Source organism: Trifolium pratense, linkage group LG2, assembly GCF_020283565.1.
Source record: "Trifolium pratense cultivar HEN17-A07 linkage group LG2, ARS_RC_1.1, whole genome shotgun sequence".
In the NCBI taxonomy this organism is placed as follows: Eukaryota; Viridiplantae; Streptophyta; class Magnoliopsida; order Fabales; family Fabaceae; genus Trifolium; species Trifolium pratense.
The window spans coordinates 73,441,030-73,459,782 of NC_060060.1; the positions used below are offsets into that span (position 1 = coordinate 73,441,030).

An 18,753-nucleotide genomic window follows, 5' to 3' on the forward strand; every position below is an offset into this window, starting at 1 on the left:
CTGGTAGAATGGTTTCAGAGAGTTGTAATCTGAAACCATTTTGCTGGTAGAATGGTTTCAGCAAGTTGATTATTAGTTATTTGCTTCTGAAACTATTTAGCTTGTAGAATGGTTGCACATAGTTGTATTCTGAAACCATTTTACTGGTAGAATGGTTTCAATGAGTAATTTATTAATTGTGTTTGCTTCTGAAACCATTTATCTGGTACAATGGTTTCAGAGAGTTGTAATCTGAAACCATTTTGCTGGTAGAATGGTTTCAGCAAGTAGATTATTAGTTATTTGCTTCTGAAACCATTTAGCTTGTAGAATGGTTGCACATAGTTGTATTCTGAAACCATTTTACTGGTAGAATGGTTTCAGTGAGTAATTTATTAATTGTGTTTGCTTCTGAAACCATTTATCTGGTAGAATGGTTTCAGAGAGTTGTAAACTGAAACCATTTTGCTGGTAAAATGGTTTCAGTAAGTTGATTATTAGTTATTTGATGAGATTAAGGTAGTGAAAAATTGGGTTTTTTTTTTCTGTGTCCAAATCAAACGAACCAAGTCTCTATTTGTAGAGAAAAAAAAATTATGAATTTTGGTATAAAAAATAAAAAATAAAAAATTAATTTACGACGAAATAATCGAGTTTAAAGTAGTGAAAAATTGCGTTTTTTTTTCGGTGTCCAAATCAAACAAACCAAGTCTCTATTTGTAGAGAAAAAAAAATTATGAATTTTGGTATAAAAATTAAAAAATAAAAAATTAATTTACGACGAAATAATCGTGTTTAAAGTATAAAATGAAAAAAAATTAACGCAGCCAATCATATGCTGACACGTGGCCTGCCTTTTAAAAAGGCTTTCTCTCTCCGCGTCATCCTTTCCACCACGCGCGCCTGTCGGCGCGTGTGCTGCACGCGCGCGATTTTTGTCAAATGCGAAGCTGCCACGTGTCTGGGGGGGGGAAAAAGAAGTGGGGGGCCCGTGTAAAATTGCAGAAAATTACAGAAATGCCCCTGTTGCTCTATTCTTCCAAAAAATTAAAAAATGGGTATTTTTGTCCAACTCAAAAGGTGCACCTTGCTAATTTAGACCCAACTGGGTCTAAATTAGCAGCCCCCTATATATATATATATCTTAATTTCAATGTCACACTTGGTTTCAATGCCAATTTTTGTGAAATTTTTATGAAAATATGTGAAATGAATTGGAGTGTTCCACTTTTTAAATAAATAATTTCTTTGAATGAAATATTTAAAGAGTCTCACATATTATGTGAATATGTATTAGTACATTTGTTGAAGTTAATAATTCTGAATGGTTTAAAAATAATATTTATTAATTATTTTTTTATATTAATACTATTTGTGGACCAATCACAATCATCACGTAAATGGTATACCGGAGTAGGGGTGTACGTGGGCCGGATTGGGTTGGTTTGACCAAAACCCAAACTCAAACCACATATGGTACTCCGGGTTGGGTTTAGTAAAATAACCACCCGTTATAACATTGGGCCGGGTTTAGTATTGTTTTGTTTTGTTTTGTTTAAGAGAAGGTGCAATAGCAACTGCAACTGTAACGGTGTAAGAGCAGACAGTTAAAATTTCCCCCTCTCTCTCTCACACACTCTTCTTGTGTGTTTGGGATTGGAAGCTTCATTACACTTTCACATATTTTGTTGGTTACTGTGACCCACCCCCGCACATTTATCGTACAAATATCATCATCAACATTTAACAACCTCATTGTCATTCCTAGACCTGGTTCTTCGAGAGAGAGAGAGAGAGAGAGAGAGTAGTGGATCTCATCTGAGCGAGAAAAATATGGTAATTGCAGAGGAGAGAGTAGTGGCGGTTATTATGGTTGGAGGACCCACCAAAGGTACTCGATTCCGTCCATTATCATTCAACGTTCCAAAACCACTTTTTCCATTAGCCGGACAACCCATGGTTCATCACCCAATCTCCTCCGCTTGTCAAAAAGTACTATTCTCTCATTCATTCTCTCTCTCACATTTCAATTTTCATATCTTCTTCTTTGTTTAATATTATTGTTTTTGTTTGTTCCCTCACCTCAGATTCCTAATTTGGCTAAGATTTATCTTATTGGATTCTATGAAGAACGCGAATTCGCATTATATGTATCCTCAATCTCCAACGAACTTAAACTACCTGTTAGGTACTTGAAGGAAGACAAACCACATGGTTCAGCTGGTGGTCTTTATAACTTTAAAGATCTAATCATGGAAGAAGATCCGGTTTTTTATCTTTACCTATCAATTTCTTATATGCTTGCTAACTACCTTGTATTAGTAATATGTTCATGTTCATGTTCATGTTCATGGGGTTCATCGTATTTTCTTTTGCAGTCGCATATTTTCTTGCTCAATTGTGATGTTTGCTGCAGTTTTCCACTCCCACAAATGCTTGGTAATTTCTTTTCTCAGTTACACTCTTTGTGTTGTTAGTATCTCAGGTTCCAACCCAACCTCTGCATATAAAATGCAATGTCTCTCTATCAACTTAGTTAAGCTCACGGGGACACTCTGTGTTTTTTTTTTTTTTTTGCTGAGTACAGTGAGTAGTAATTTTTACTTCATTGACATCTCTTTAACTGTTGCATCACTGCTAGAATGAACAATTAATTGTTGATTTTTCTGTATATGGTTGCTTACAGATGCTCACAAAAAATATGGTGGCATGGGAACAATACTGGTTGTCAAGGTTGGACATCGCATACACATTGTTTTTCATAGTGACATTTTGGTGCTTTTTGTTTTGACCAAGACATTTTGGTGATTAGCATCCAATTTTTACTGATCCATTTGTCCTCTTTTTGAAGGTTTCTCCAGAATCAGCCAGCGAATTTGGGGAATTGGTAGCTGATCCAGTCACTAATGAACTCTTGCATTACACAGAGAAACCTGAAACTTTTGTATGTTTCCGTGCTTGTGACGTTATGTCTTGAATTGCTGAACTATAATATGAAAAATGTTCCTTTCTCCCCTCCTTCCATTTTCTGGCTTATGCTGTCATTTTACTTGAATGCAGGTTAGTGATCGTATAAATTGTGGTGTGTATATATTTACACCAGATATCTTTACTGCCATTGAGGGTGTTTCTTCTCAGCGGAAAGACAGAGGTAAGTGAAATATGTTAAGCCACATCCATTATTAAAGAAATATGAAGTTTGTATTTATATTTTAAAATGTGAGAATCTTCATTTATGTAATTTGTGCTGGATATAAAGAAGAATAAATAACTGGAATTTGTCCTCCTGTATATAAATGGAGTATAATTTAGGTGTCATTTTACTATTTTGCAGCTAACTTAAGACGTGTCTCCAGTTTTGAAGCAATGCAGCCAGACTCAAGGTTTGTACTTGTGATAACTAAAAGTTTACTATTTTTCAAAATTTTGCCTGCCATGACTTTTGGAAATTAGTAACATAACCGAGAGCAATCCATGCAATGAACTGAAACTTAAGTTCTCATCAAGTATCTCAACTATTTGCATATATTTAACTATTTGGCTTAATCAAATCTCGAACGTGAACATTTGCTTCTTTTTATATACACTTATAAATTTTCAATTGACTTTTAGTATAACATTTGTTAAAACTGACAAGTAATTTTAAAAGTTATATGCTTGTCAACAATATTGGCAATTCTCATAGTTAAGTCCACCACATATCACAGAGTAAAGCATTTAAGCATGGATTTTTGCACACTCGTCGCTTACCTAGTTGACCTATGGTTTATTCCCTCAATAACTTGTTTTACTGAAATTCCACACAAACGTATTTATGCATTCAGGAATAGCAGACGGGATATGAAGCTATAATATGTGATTTTTAGTTGTAGAATAGTATTGCATCTTTTGAAATTTGCCCTTTTAGGAGGACGATGCCTGCAGTGCAAAGGTTCAACAACCCACTGTTATGCAACTTGTGGCTAGGTCTAAGTTAACACCCTAGTGGGGATTAGTCCCCCATCCAAATAATCCAAGGACAACATGTTGTCTTACAAAAGAATATAGTTTCTAGATAATCAACATTAGGTGGAATGGGTATAGTTTGATATTTGAAATTTGATATACGTACATTATGTAGTTCCCAAGCCTAAACTTAATATTGGTTTAAGATTCATTATTGAGGTCACATTTAGTTCAATTTAGATTCTGGAAAAATATTTATATAAATATACATCATGAAAATACCATAGGATCTAACCAGGGTGGATGAAATGGAGGAATGCTTTTGAGTTTAATTTTGATAAAAATAATCACTATTCGAGCGTAAAGACAAATTCTACTGCACAGTGATAAGTCCTGCAATGTTATATGGAACAGAATGATGGGTAGTTAAAAGCCAATAGGAAAATAATATCAGTGTTGTTGAGCTGAGAATGCTATGATGCATGTGTGGTCTGGTCACACAAGACTAGATAGTATTTGAAATAAAATCATTAGGGAATAAGTACATATAACTCCACCTATTATAGAAAAGATGATAGAATCTTGCCTTAGGTGGGTGTACATGTGTGATAGAACGGAAGATAATCCATCAGTGAGAACTAGAACGAGACCAAGTTAAATGCTGTAAACTTATAAATGATTCATAGCAGGACATTATGTTGCCGTTTGATCTATGTAGGTGGAAAAGACTTGTGGTTGCTCTTTTTGTAAACACTATACAGCATGAAAATAAGGATAGTTTATATGGTTTATTGTAATCTGATTCTGAAGAGTTCTTCTGTAGGAGTCTTACCGCCAATTATGTCAGATTGGATCAAGATATCCTCTCACCTCTTGCAGGGAAGAAACAGTTGTATATATATGAAACCGTGGATTTTTGGGAACAAATCAAAACTCCTGGGTAAGCTTGAGTCTTATCATGTTATATATTAATCATTTCCTTCATGTGTGAATATCGTATATTTTGACTTAATGCTTGCAGAATGTCCATAAAATGTTCGGCCTTGTATCTTTCGCAATTTCGTCACACAGCCCCCCACCTATTAGAAAATGGAGATGGTATTAAGAAAGCCTGCATCATTGGTGATGTTTATATTCACCCATCAGCAAAAGTGCATCCGTCTGCAAAGGTTAATATTCAACTCTTTTTCTTCGATATCTAGTTCTTTACCCAGAGGCTTTCAGGGTCATCTTAATTGCTCAGTTTCAGTCTTGATATGTGAAATATTTTTTATTTGCAACAACTTAGTGTTATCAGTTGTACTTATGGTACATAATATATGTAATTTTTTATCGTTTTGAGAGAGAGGTCCAAGAAAATCTAAATGTCTTGAGATGTTATGCAAATTGACTTTTGTTACTGTAATTGAACAGATTGGTCCTGGCGTATCAATATCAGCAAATGCTCGTATAGGAGCTGGTGCAAGGCTCATAAATTGTATAGTCCTTGATGATGTCGAAATCAAGGCAAGTCTACACGTTAATTGATTTTGAAATGCATAAGCATTTTTGGAGCTTTTAATTTTATATATTTCATCTTTCAGGAGAATGCTGTTGTTATTCATGCAATTGTTGGATGGAAATCCTCCATTGGACGATGGGCCCGTGTCCAGGCAAGTTTTCAAATTTTAGTATTAAACTAAATTGTTCCACCAACTAAAAGGCTTTTTTTGTATTTTCTGTTACTTGGTTTTTGAGATTGCTAAGAAGCTGTTAATAATGCATTTTTGCTGCAATAAGCAATTATTATGCTTCATTCCCATCCCATTTCTCCTGTATGACAAGCATCATGCACAATTGCACATCGTAATCCTGAATGTATACCTTTTAAGACTCGAATATATGTTTTTCCTTCAAAATATGGTAATTTTTTGCTTTTTGTCATCCAAAATGTTTTGTCCCATGATCCCTCATTTCTGTACCAATGTTGAGGGTGATGTGCTCGAGCATGTTCATAAAAAATGCTACTTGCTGCGTTACATTTTTCATATCTTATCTTTACATTTGCTTTTATTTCCAATTTGCTTTGCTAAATTGTGTAAACTAATTCAGGGTCGTGGAGATTACAATGCAAAACTTGGGGTCACTATTCTTGGTACCTTTCTTAACATCTTCATATTCTTTCTTATTTATTATTGCCTCCGTTCTTAAATATAAGATTCTCTTAAATTTCTCGTGCGTGGATAATTGACTTTGATATTTAGGAGCAGAGGTACTAACAAAAATACTAACTCTGCAAATCTTGTTCTCATGCTGTGTACTAGGTGAATCTGTTGCTGTTGAGGATGAGGTAGTGGTTATTAATAGCACTGTCCTTCCACACAAGACCTTAAATGTCGGCGTTCAAGATGAGATTATATTATAGAACACGTCCTCTGCTCCTACTGTTGGATTTTTATTTTCCATGTATTTACAATGTGTTTAGTATCTAGTTTAGAAGTCAAAAAACGTGTAAATTGTTCATTTTGTCGCAATGTTTGAACCACAGTATTTATTGTTGTATAAACACGTTGTGCTGCTATATTAATACTTAAAAGAAATAAAGTATTTCAAATATCATGTTTCAACTTTCAAGTCCCAGATTGCTCCTTCAAACTCATTTGTAAAGGAACTTATTTTGTTGCTGCAAATATTCAACATATACAATAACAAGAAATGAACTCAGAGAAAAGGATAAAAACTTCTTAAAAAGCTTTGAAGATTTTATTCAACTCATAATGGAGCACAATACATTCTTGTATAGGCACAGGTTATGAGCACCGGCTCTAACTAACTGTAACTACTTTCTAACTGGATAGAGCTATCTAGCCGGCAACATTTTGCGAGCTAACTAACTGCAAGTAACCAACTAACTGCAATTGCTGCGATGACTTGCAACAGAAGCAACCACAAGTAGCTCTCTTTAGTATCGTTCTTTTACTGATCTGCCTGCTCATACTTCAACATACAATAGGCTGCCAATAATGATGTCATCGTTGCGGCCAGAAATATCCTGGGAAGGGATCTCCTCTCCCATGCATTTTTTCCAGTGAAATATCAGCCTTGTATCTTATTACCACTGCAATTTCAATTTTTTATTTAAAAAATGAATGGTTGAGATGTGAACCTGACCTCCTGCAGTGAAAACTGCAGGGGAAGGAATCCATTCCCAGATATCCTATATGCTAGACAATAGACATGATGATATTAAAAGCGCAGGAGCCAGGAAGTATTCAGATTCTAAAGAATCCTACCTAAAACCAGAGAGACTTCAAAGATAGTTTGCTCAGAATTAAAGAGACTAAATACAATGGCATTTGACAATGCTAGCTGAATACTTATTTATAAATATAAGCTGATAAGCATCAAATCACAGCTTACAACCACTGAAGGGAGTGGAAACGACTTCTCATCAATTTCAGTTGCAATCAGATTAGTCTTGAACAATGAAGACAGTCAGAAGAACCAACTAGAAAAATGAAAACCATGTTCCTTTCTAGACACGATTTAAAGCTCCAACCATGTTTTACCGTGGGTACTTTCTCATTGAACAGCAGTGAATTAGGAAGTTCTCTCAACCCTCGGACAATAAACTGCATGACCAAATGCCAAACCAATTTGTTGTCCCATGAATTCTTAGTACAAACATTGTGGAACTTGCACCACTCACACGTTTCATTTTCCCCACGAAAGACTTGATTTTTGTTCTCAAACTTGTGACGACATTTTTGAACCTTAAACAACCAGTTCATAATCAAAGTAATAATGCACAGGGGAAGACAACATAAATGGATGTTCTCGGGAACCAAATCAACACATTGTCATAATTTCACATTACGAAGAATTCGACCACACCTGCTTTGCATTCTTAATATATCATTAGCAAACTCTCGATTCCCCGTTAGAACAAGTCCATTTAACACCCGATTAAAAGTAAACTTACGCGGCAAGAAACCTCTACCAACCATCTCTATCAACAATTTCCCAGCCACCACCAAATCCTCTGATTTCTTCCTCACAAACATAGCACTGATCAGAATATTATAGGTATCCAAATTGGGCAAACAAGTCCCATTCCCCATCTTTTCAAACAACTCGAAACCCTTTTCAAGTTCCCCATCATCACAATAATAACGTATCACAACATTGTATGTCTGAACACTTGGCTTACACCCATGTTCCTCCATTCTCTTCATAAACTCCAAACCTTTCTCAATTTCACCGGAATGACACAAACCTCTTATAACAACATTGTAAGTAGTCAAATTAGGCACATACCCTTTCCCCACCATCTCTTCAAAAACCAACAAAGCATTCTGTACACTATCCTTCTTACAGAAAACCTGAATCAAAGCATTATAAGTAGCAACAGAAGGAACCAAACCCTCTTTCACCATGGCATCGAAAACCCTCTTCGATCTCTTAACCTCACCAGCAACACCAAACCCATGAACCATTGTAGTATAAGTAACAACATCAATTTCACACTTCCTCTTCTTCATCTCCAAGAAAAACTCCCAAGCGTCATTCAATTGACCACACCTAAAATACCCTTTAAGCAAAGTATTATAAGTAACCATCGTCGGCGTAATTCCCCTCTCAACCATCTCCTTCAAAACCTGCAACGCCATCGGCGTTCGTTTAATCAAACACCAACCATTCGCCATAATATTATAACTAACACTATCACATTTAAACCTACCTTTAAACATTTTAAACAAATTATAAGCCATCTCAACACGTTTCGTTTTGCATAATACATCAAGAATTGTATTGAATGAATTCAAATCCTGGTGGCAACCATGTTCATGCATAGACAAAAACACTTTCACAGCCCGGTGGGCTTTTCCACCGGTTGCGTACCTTTCAGCTAAAATTGCGAAGGTTTTGGGAGTTGGGCCGCGACGGAGACCCCGCATACGGCCCACTAAGGCCCAAGCGGTGTTGTATTCGCGTAACCGGGCAGCGATGTCGATGGCATGTTCGAAGGCGGACGTGGAGTGAATGTAGGTTGGGTGGCGGTCTAGGTGTTTGAAGAATTGCAGAGCTTTGGGTCCGTGATTCCAGAGGCGTTTGAGAACGTTGTCGACAAGGTTTGGGGTCCATTTGAAACTGTAGTTTGATAGGGTTTCGGCGAGGGATTTTGGATCTGATTCGAGGACTAGTTTTGCTACGGTGGCGTCTTCTGGAGGCGGTGGAGATTCGGCTACGGTTGTGAGTTGAAGACAGAATCGTGGTTTTGGGTGGTAGAGATGGGAAGTGTTCAAGGTTCGTTGAGCTGGTTTTACCAGTAACTGGTTCAACATTGTTGGTGACGATGATTTTTTTTTTTTTTTTTGTTCTTGAGAAATAGAAAATTGCTTTTTAGGCCCCCTGTGTTGCTCATAGACCCCTCAAAAATCCAAAAATACCCCCATTTTAACCCAGTTTAATTTGTATCCTAGAATCCAAAATAGAATTAGCTTTGGGATCTATGATACGAAATCTCCTAAATTCGGAAACTAGATTCCGAAACAATGCAATATGGATAGAAAACTTAGCAGCAACTGCAATATGTATAGGTGTATAGCAATCTCTTACATTCGGAACCTGTTAATTTATAGCAGCAATTGCAACATAGTTTCTAACTGTGAGGAGTGATATTTCATACATTTTCATTTCTCAGCTGATTTCCTCCAAGTTTTGAAACCACAAATTAGAGCGAAAATATGTGTTCCATGAATTCAATTCACGGTGAAGGAATTGTTATTTGGTAAGTTACATTCCTAAATTATGCACACAAAAGTTAACTTCGGAAGATGCGGAGAAGTAAAATGGAGATGCAGAGAAAGAAAACAATGGAACAATATATAGAAAAAGAGCTTCAATTCACATGTGGTTTTTTTTCATTCTAGGAATGGTTGCAGGAAAAAAATGAGGAACAGATACAATTGAGGTAAACACATCACCTAAGTTTTTAAAGACACTTACTTATGATTATGATAACATGTTAAAACAAAGTGTTTAGTCTACACACACAACAACAACAACAACAACAACAACAACAAATCAAGAACAACATAGAACAACACAAGTTAAAACCAATTGAATCACACACAAAAATCAATCCGTTAAGAAAGAATTAAAGGGGATGGATCAAGTCCTGAAATATCAATTTCGGGTTCAGAAATTAAAGAATCGCGATATTTCGGAAGGCATGTTACGAATTCAAGCATATTCGGAATCTAAGTTTCGGAAACGCCTAATTTCGTTTCGTAGGTTCCGAATGGATCATGAAAACGCCTAATTTTGTTTCGCAGGTTCCGAATTTCTCACAGTGTAAGTGATGGATCGAACGTGGGAGTAAACAGGAATCAACCCTGTTTCAGCTTTTGTTCCATATGAAATGAAATTGGATAGTTAACCCTAAAAAAAAAAATTATATTTGTAATCTTGACACCCTAAGCTTCCCAACGAGTGGTCGTTTACTCAAATCAAATATCATTTAGCATTTCAAATAAATTGTGGAAGTTGATGGTCTAATGTTGAATTTATGCAGGAAATCTGAAGAAAAAAAATTGAAACACAAAATTTCGGTTTTTATTAACCGAAATTTTTGAGCATGGCAAAAAAATTCGATTCGTACAAACCGAAGTACCCCCGAAAATAAAAACAGAAATTCATGAGATATAGAAAAGAAAGGCAGAGATCGGAAAAGAAAACATCATATTTAGATATCCCACCTCTATATTCTAATCCTCCCCCCTCACTAATTTCTTTTTTTTTTTAAGTAATGAAATGCTAACAATGCCTAAGGTTATTGTTTAAGAAATATAAATATAAATTTTATATATAAAAAAGATGCAAAGAAATAATCCTAAAATATTTTTTTTTTATATTTTTTTTACCTTATCTCCGCATCTATTTTCCACCTCCTATATCATACAACTTTCAAAATAAAAATTTTGTTTTGAACTACCTTAAGAATTCATCCGCCTTCATTTTAGTCCACTTCCACAAACCACAGTCATGCACAGTCTTCCCTAGTCCCTCCAACTCATATCCTCTTCAGGTCACGGCAACTCGTAACGGCCAAATGGCACATAATGCTTCTAACTGTCGTCTAAGCTCAACTATGATGGACATTGTTCATCGACTACCCCATCAATGTCCAACAACTTCTTTCTGACGCCTATATAAACAAACAACTTTACATAGCATCAAGTATGTTATCCTATCCCTAAACTTCTCACTCTTGCTCCCGTATTGACTTAAATTTCTGAGTGCTTGCAGATAGATACACCCCGCATCACTTGACGAAAGTTGTTACGTTTCAACCTACCTTTTCAATCTCCTCAAATCAAATTTATATATATAGTAAAAGGTTTAACTACATATTTGGTCCCTTACATTTATTTTAGGTTTTAATTTAGTCGCTTACGTTTAAAAAATATCAATTTGGTCCTTTACGTTTATTTTAGGTTTTAAGTTAGTCTTTTCCGTCAATTTTGTCACACGTGGCAGTCAATTTGCATATGTGGACAGACATGTGGCACTTGTACACACTGACACGTGTATTGTTCAAACGGTGTTAGTGACAAAACTAACGGAAATGACTAACTTGAAACCTAAAATAAACGTAAGGGACCAAATTGATACTTTTTAAACGTAAGGGACCAAATTGAAATTTAAAATAAACGTAAGAGACTAAATGTGTAGTTAAGCCTATAGTAAAATTAGTTGAAAATTGCTATCTAGGCCCCCATGGTACTCTCAGCCCCCCAAAAACCCAAAAATACCCATGATTTTGGACCTAGGTTGGTTTGTATTATACACTACGAAATCAAAACAACTTCGGACGATATGATACAAAGCGCAGAAGCAGAAAACGCTAACCCAGAAAACATAAAACGCCCCATCTTCTTCTCTGCCGCAACCTCGTCAGAAACATAGCTGCACCGCCGCACCATCTTCTTCTTCTTCTTCTCAACTGCAATCCCACTAGAAACCAGTTAGTATATTCATAAAGTTGAATCTCCATGGGTTTGCTTTTAATTTTGAATTGTGAGTTTATTTGGTTAGCGCAAAACAACTTCATATCCGAAAACGCCGATGTTTGGAAGCTGCAATCCGAACTCACTTAGATTTGGAATCTGCGGTACAAATTGGATTTTTATAGGCACAAAGGCAGAGTTGTCCATCAGTTCAGTTTTGTGAGTGAGCAATATTAGCAGAGCACTATCTTTTGGTTAGTGAACAAATTCTTTGGATGTGTTTGCTGAAATCAAATGATCCACAAAATTATAGGATCTGATTAGTGAATAAATTCTGTTTTTGCTCCGCTGGTACGGGTACAGACTGCATTTCTGTGTTACCAATGGATATTGCTATATGTTAATGTTAAATTGCCAAGGGTTGATTGCTTCAATTTGAAAGTTACCAGGATAATATTGTAACAATTGAGATTATAGGTATTCAGGGACACAGACAGTGTTTGTGTAAGCTCTCTACAATTGAGCTTGATTTGTTTTAATTTGATTATTTAGGTTTAATTTGGGATATTTGGTTTGTTTAGGTTGTAATTATGAAGTATTACCATGCTTTACTTCACCTATGAAGAGAAAGGAATTTCATGACACTGGAACAACTAGAAGTCAGGATAACGGTCTCAAACGGTGTAGGGTTGAAACTTAGGCATCTATTGTAAATCAATCTTCATTCTGCATATGAGGTAGTTATTTATTTCATGTAATGTAAATATATGGTTGGTGACAATACTGTAAATAACTAAGGATTCAAAGTATGCATTATGCAACTTTGGTTGAACCAAACTACCAAAAAATTCCAGAAAATGAAAGGATCCAATTCGGATCCTATGTTCCAAAGTATTAACATTTTGGATTCTGCATTCCAAAGTAGCTTGGACTTGGAGGGTAACTTTGTGGGCCTGAGAGCAATTAAGGGGTCAAAAGAGCAATTTTCAAATTAGTTTGATCACAATAAACTTCAAATCTTTTTTTTGAACAAGAATAAACTTCAAATCTAATACTAATGGGAATGAAAAATAGTGTATCAAGTGTTTGTTTCTTTATTTATTTCGAGTTTCATTCTACTTGTAAAATGAAAATTGATTATTAATCAATTTTAAAAAGAATATTCCTAAAAATAATGTTAATTTTACTTGCTAAAAAGGACATATTTAAACTCTTGAAGTGAACAATTGTGTGCATTTTTAAAAAACAATAAAAATGTCAAAATATTGTTTTCATTATTTGAAAAAAATACATCTCTAACTAGCCTTCTTATTTTCATCTCAAATGTTCATTTTATAAGTCTCACATTTTAGAAAATAAATAAAAATTAACATATTTTAGAAAATGAAAACAGAAAATGTTTTCACAAAGTAAATAGCCCCTTAATTTTAGAAAATTTAGTTTTATTAAATGTAGGTCATTTATATTTGGATACATCTACAGAAAAATAAAATTGAAGCCAGAAAACATGTTCAGTACAGTAGCAAGAGTTTCAAATATCTTAACTTAAAGTGAGAATTCAATCTGAAAGTGAAAATAGTTCTACTTGATAACCCCAAACACAATATGTCCTAATAACTTCAGGGCAGCAGATATGGTATCCTTGAAAATTTTGAAAAATACCTGCAGAATTTAAATTGTACTAATAACTTGATAACAATCTTGAACTGAGATTATCAATTGCAATTTATTTATCACACCATTTTCAACAAGCAAGCAAGAAGGCATCATGAGTTATAAAACAGCAGCAACAATTAAAGCAACAGACAGGGTATTGTTGTTCTCAACCACAGCATAGATGCTGTTCAGGTAGAGAGATCAAACACAATTTTGTTTTCTAGATGCATGACAATAATACTGAGTGTTTAACACAATATATCATATCTCACATTAAGAATTCAACCACGATTATTAATCCAAAGCAACTTAATTGCGACTTGGATCTGTGAAGAAGCTGTTGATGCCGGGCATAATTTCTGGGGATCTGTTGCGTGAAAACTTCCTCAACAAATGTTCTGTGTACTTCTCTCCCTCAGCAAAGTTCTCCAACACTCCTGCAGCCCGAGTCTGCTTGTTCACCCTAAACCCATGAAAACAACAAATAAACATCCATTATACTCTCCAAACACCAAATCTTAACTAAATTAAACAACAATAGCCACATGCATCCCAGTGTCAAACTGATCTAAGATTTATCATTTTCAATACATAGCAAGGGTAATTAGGATCTGCTGCTGAACCAGATATCCCACCCCTTACGACCAGTAATCGATATCCCTAGTTCTGTCAAGACAGAACAATCTCAGGAATATGAATATCTTCCTAAGTTCTTTTGACTAAATCAGACAAAAAAGGATTTATATCAATAGTGGAGCTAACAGCTTCTAAATCGCCACCTTCTATGTAAGATTTGATGGTTTCTTTAATAAAATCGACAAAATCAGCTTCAACTATTATCAATGGTTAAAGATCTCCTTACAATGACTTTTTTACCGCAGCAAAATCACTTCTATCGTGGTCATTCCCACCTTCAAATATGAGAGTCCAACCTCTCCTTATGAAATTTCACATAATCTTAGGAATAGGAGGAGGTTAAAACTTAAAATTATGTGTCTATTTTCATAGATATTTTAATTAAGGGTCTGTTTGTTTGAGATTTAAAAAAAAAATGATTTTTTTTTAAAAAAAAATCATTTTTCAAGAAAATTTTCTCGAAGAAAATCCAAAGCTATTTTTCGTTTGTTTACAATCACAAAAATCTATTTTTTTAAGATGGTGAGGGATGATGAGGGATAAAAAAATGGATTTTGATTTTTTATAAAAACTATTGAAAATAGATTCTTATTTTGATGGAAAAAATGATTTTTTTACTAAGATGATTTTTGAAAAAATCTGAAACAGTAAGATAAAAAAAAGAGTACTGCTATTTGTCGCGAGAGCAACTTTAGCGAATACCACGAACAAGTGAAATCAACGCATTATTAACACGTACTATTCCTAGCTAGTTTATTAACACATTAATTAATATAAAGAGTACTATTCACTGTTCTGCATTTATTACTACTATTAGGTAACGATATTTTATAAGTTAAAATAGTTTATAATTTATTTTTAAAAACATTAATATAAACAAGTTTAATAGATATACATCGTCGGTAAAATAGTTTTAAATTTTATTTGGTAAAATTAAACTATAAATTATTTTATAAATAAAAAGCTAGTTAATACTTGAAAAACTAATCAAATGAAATTAAAGTGTTTGACAATTTAACTGTTGTACGTATAAAATGACATAAAAATACGTGATTAGTGAGTACTCCCTCCGTCCCAAAATATAAGAGAAAATTGGTCAACTAAAGTTGATGTATCTAGTCCAAATTTTTAACCAAATACATCAATTTTCTTTGACCAATTTTCCCTTATATTTTGGGACAGAGTAGTAGTTATTAATATTATATTTTTAAAAAATAAAGAAATAATAAAATTAAAATAGTAAGGTTAAAATTGAAATAAAAGGTAAAAAATTATAAGCTATAAGGTAAAAAGCTACTTAAAATATCATCTAAAAAACTTATAAATTCAAAGGAAAAAAATTTTGCCGAACACATTTTATTTTATCAAATAAGTTTATAAATTAATCTAATAAATTATAAATTAGTTTATTTATGTTACCAAACAAACACTTATAGACATCTTTAGACAAAATAAAAATGTTAATAGAAATCTCAAAGTGGTCACATTTCATGTTTTTCTTTGTGAACGTGTTTTTATTATTTATGATTTTTCTTTTGTTCATTTGAATATATATAAATATGAATGTAACCAAAGAATATATATAAATATGAAGAGTACTATTACTACTAGTCTACTACTGAAACAAAGAGGAGGCGCGCACCTTTTAATTGCTTCGTGATATTCTTGGAATATTATGTCGTAACATTTAACATTATCCTAAAAAAAATGGATTTTTTTTTAGAAAAAATAGATTTTTTTTTGTGAAAAATCTGAAACAAAAAATAGTTACCCCCTGGCCATTAAATATAAGTAAAAGAAATTAGTCCAAAATACTCCAATTAAATTTCTTTTATGCATACCAAAAATAGAAAGGGGGGATTCAATCTTCCATGTCCCCTAACTAATACGTACTATTAATTAAGAAAAATTGAATCGGATAATTTCATTGGGTATACGAGTAACAAGTGATAAATTTAATGGAAAACAATAAGCATTAATACCGATCTCTGATAAGTTAAACTCAAAACAAGAGAGAAAAAAAAAAGAATAATTTGAAAGATAAGAAAAAGCATGACATACCTGACTTCAGGGTTGATGCAGATGTGGCGAACAAGTGAAAAACCACAGATCCCAACAGCAGCTCCAACTGCAGCGAACAGAGGGTATACCTGAAACAAACCCTAATTAATTAGTCTAACGAAATGGTGGAATACACACTACAGCTACAGTTGATTGATCGGAATTGATGGAAAAGGACTGACCTCGGGCCTGATCCAGCGATTGACAGTGGCCATGGATAGAAGAAGAAGAAGATGAAGCAGAAGATAAACGAGAAAGGAAGAAGATGAAGGGCGATTGTCAACTTAAAAAATGATTTAGATCCTCTTTTATTTTATTTTTTCTCATATTTATCATGTTACATTTTATTAAAAAAAAAATAAAAAAAATCTCTCTTCTTAAATATTTTTTCTGGCAAAATTACAACTTTAATTTTATTTTAGGTAACAATTTAATTTTTATCTTCTTTTTACGTCATTTTTATCCTTTTTAATATCATTTATTTACGTTTGTATATGATTTTTCATTTTTCAAATTTATGACATTCTTTTACGACATATGATATATTTATGATTGAGAGCGAACAAATAAATAAAACTATAAATTTGAAGCTTGAAATTTGTATTCAAACATAAAAAATGTATAAAATGTCACTAATTTTTTTGTTGAATGTGTTGTTGTGTTGTTGAAGATTGTTCGATGTCACACATTGCTTAGGTTCCCGGGATGTGAAGTGTATAAATATGTGAGGGCAACCTCACCCTATGAGCTAGCTTTTGGGATGAGATCCAAGCATATTTAACATTGTATCAGAGTCGGGTTAAAGACTGCAATGTAGACATTTGACACAGGACCACGCTAGGCGTGATGGTGGGTGTTGAATGTGTTGTTGGAGATTGTTTGAAATCTCACATTGTTTAGGTTCCCGGGATGTGAAGTGTATAAATATGTGAGGGCAACCTCACCCTATGAGCTAACTTTTGGGATGAGATACAAGCATATTTAACATTTTTTACGTATCAACTACAAATATGTTGGGGATTTAAGAGGGGCTTTTCAAAATTGGATTAACTACACATTTAGTCCTTTACATTTATTTTAGGTTTCAATTTGGTCTCTTACGTTTAAAACGTATCAATTTGATCCTTTATGTTTCTGCCGTTAGGATAAGTTAGTCATTTCCGTTAGATTTTAAGTTAACTCCATTTAAAAAAAAAGACTATGTATGATTATCATAGACCACCTAACACTAGATTATGATTTCATCTTCCACTCGACACCACCATCACCTTCTTTTCCCTACCAACACCACCAAAATCACTACCACCACACCCAAAACAAAATCACTGTTTTAGGAACCGGACCGGACCGGCCGGTTCGACCGGGAACCGGACACAGCAGCGGTCCGGATGAGTGCTAAGAACCGATAGTCTGTAGAACCGGAAAAAACCGTTTGGAACCGGTCCGAACCGCCCTGAACCGTTCAAACCGTCGAACCGGAGGCGGTTTTAAAAAACCGGCCAGTTCGGAATCTAGCTTTAAAAAAAAAAGAAAATTCATTTTTTTCCATATTTATCGTTTTTTTAAATAAAAAACTCAATTTTTTTTCCTTTAGTTTTTTACTTTTCTTTTCCCTTCTGCGTGCAAGACAACAACGAAAGAGACAAAACAAAACCTCATTTCGCCTCCTCTCCTCCGAAACTATAACACCGCTGCTCTCAACTCACAGCATCACCACTCACGCCGTTTCTTCAAGCTAACAACACCAGTGATTGCGTTTTCTCTTCTCTCATAACAAGTATTTATTTTCGAATTTCTATGTTTGTAAACAACTACGGCTAATTCTTTTTGACATATACATGATTGAGAAGACACATACAAATGGCAGCACCTGATACACCTTTACAATTCAAAATTTTAGATTTCTCGCACAATATAATATAAAGAAGAAGTAGATAATAGGGGAAGTAGAGAATGGATATTGATGGAAATGAGAGAAGGAGTATTGCGGCGCATCTGTTAACATATTAGATCTAGGGTATGTTTAAGTTTTTATAATATATATTGTGTTGACAATCTTGGATTATTGGGCTTACTATAATATTTTTTTTATTGGGCTTATTTCTTAATTGTAAAAGTGGGCCAATTTTATCTTTCTTTTGAACTAATTATTTATTTGTTGTATATTTCTAATTAAGTTAATAATTATATTTATATTTAGTAATAATCCGGTTCAATAACGGTTTAATAGCGGTTGAACCAGTTAAACCGGTTGAACCTTGAACTGATAGGCTCAACGGTTTTGATCTCTGGTCCGGTTTTTAAAACATTGAACAAAACAATTTCAACAACAACACTTAAAATGAAACCTAAAAATTAGAATCTATATTGAGGTTTCTGCGAATTTCTACCAAAATCAAACATAAAAATTTCAGTTTTTATCCGGAACTTCTTCTTTTTTTCCGGTTCTTTTTTCAAGAATCTCCTTGTTATTTTCGAAAATCAT

At 34.0% G+C, this 18,753-nt stretch overlaps 3 protein-coding genes across 4 annotated transcripts; 1 reads left to right on the forward strand and 2 right to left on the reverse strand.

Annotated features, from left to right (window-relative positions):
• The first annotated feature begins 1,560 nt into the window (after positions 1 to 1,560).
• On the forward strand, positions 1,561 to 6,530 carry LOC123911279 (mannose-1-phosphate guanyltransferase alpha-like). 2 transcript variants are annotated; one of them, XM_045962667.1, is made up of 13 exons: positions 1,561 to 1,971; positions 2,067 to 2,246; positions 2,358 to 2,418; positions 2,666 to 2,712; positions 2,831 to 2,923; positions 3,040 to 3,130; positions 3,314 to 3,362; positions 4,748 to 4,864; positions 4,946 to 5,093; positions 5,338 to 5,430; positions 5,508 to 5,576; positions 6,016 to 6,058; positions 6,228 to 6,530. In XM_045962667.1, exons 1-13 carry the CDS (start codon positions 1,813 to 1,815, stop codon positions 6,326 to 6,328), a joined length of 1,251 nt encoding a protein of 416 aa, XP_045818623.1. In that variant the 5' UTR covers positions 1,561 to 1,812; the 3' UTR covers positions 6,329 to 6,530. The 2 variants fall into 2 exon arrangements, with proteins under 2 accessions (XP_045818623.1, XP_045818622.1); XM_045962666.1 differs by having other exon boundaries at positions 1,616 to 1,971; positions 2,067 to 2,418.
• A 98-nt stretch (positions 6,531 to 6,628) lies between these two features.
• On the reverse strand, positions 6,629 to 9,901 carry LOC123911278 (pentatricopeptide repeat-containing protein At1g74900, mitochondrial). Its single transcript, XM_045962665.1, has one exon. The coding sequence runs from the start codon at positions 9,246 to 9,248 to the stop codon at positions 7,764 to 7,766; it is 1,485 nt and encodes a 494-aa protein (XP_045818621.1). The 5' UTR covers positions 9,249 to 9,901; the 3' UTR covers positions 6,629 to 7,763.
• A 3,703-nt stretch (positions 9,902 to 13,604) lies between these two features.
• LOC123911280 lies at positions 13,605 to 16,595 on the reverse strand. Its single transcript, XM_045962668.1, has 3 exons — positions 16,451 to 16,595; positions 16,269 to 16,357; positions 13,605 to 14,034 (listed from the first exon to the last, which is right to left on the reverse strand). The coding sequence occupies exons 1-3, from the start codon at positions 16,481 to 16,483 to the stop codon at positions 13,881 to 13,883; spliced, it is 276 nt and encodes a 91-aa protein (XP_045818624.1). The 5' UTR covers positions 16,484 to 16,595; the 3' UTR covers positions 13,605 to 13,880.
• Positions 16,596 to 18,753: the final 2,158 nt, after the last annotated feature.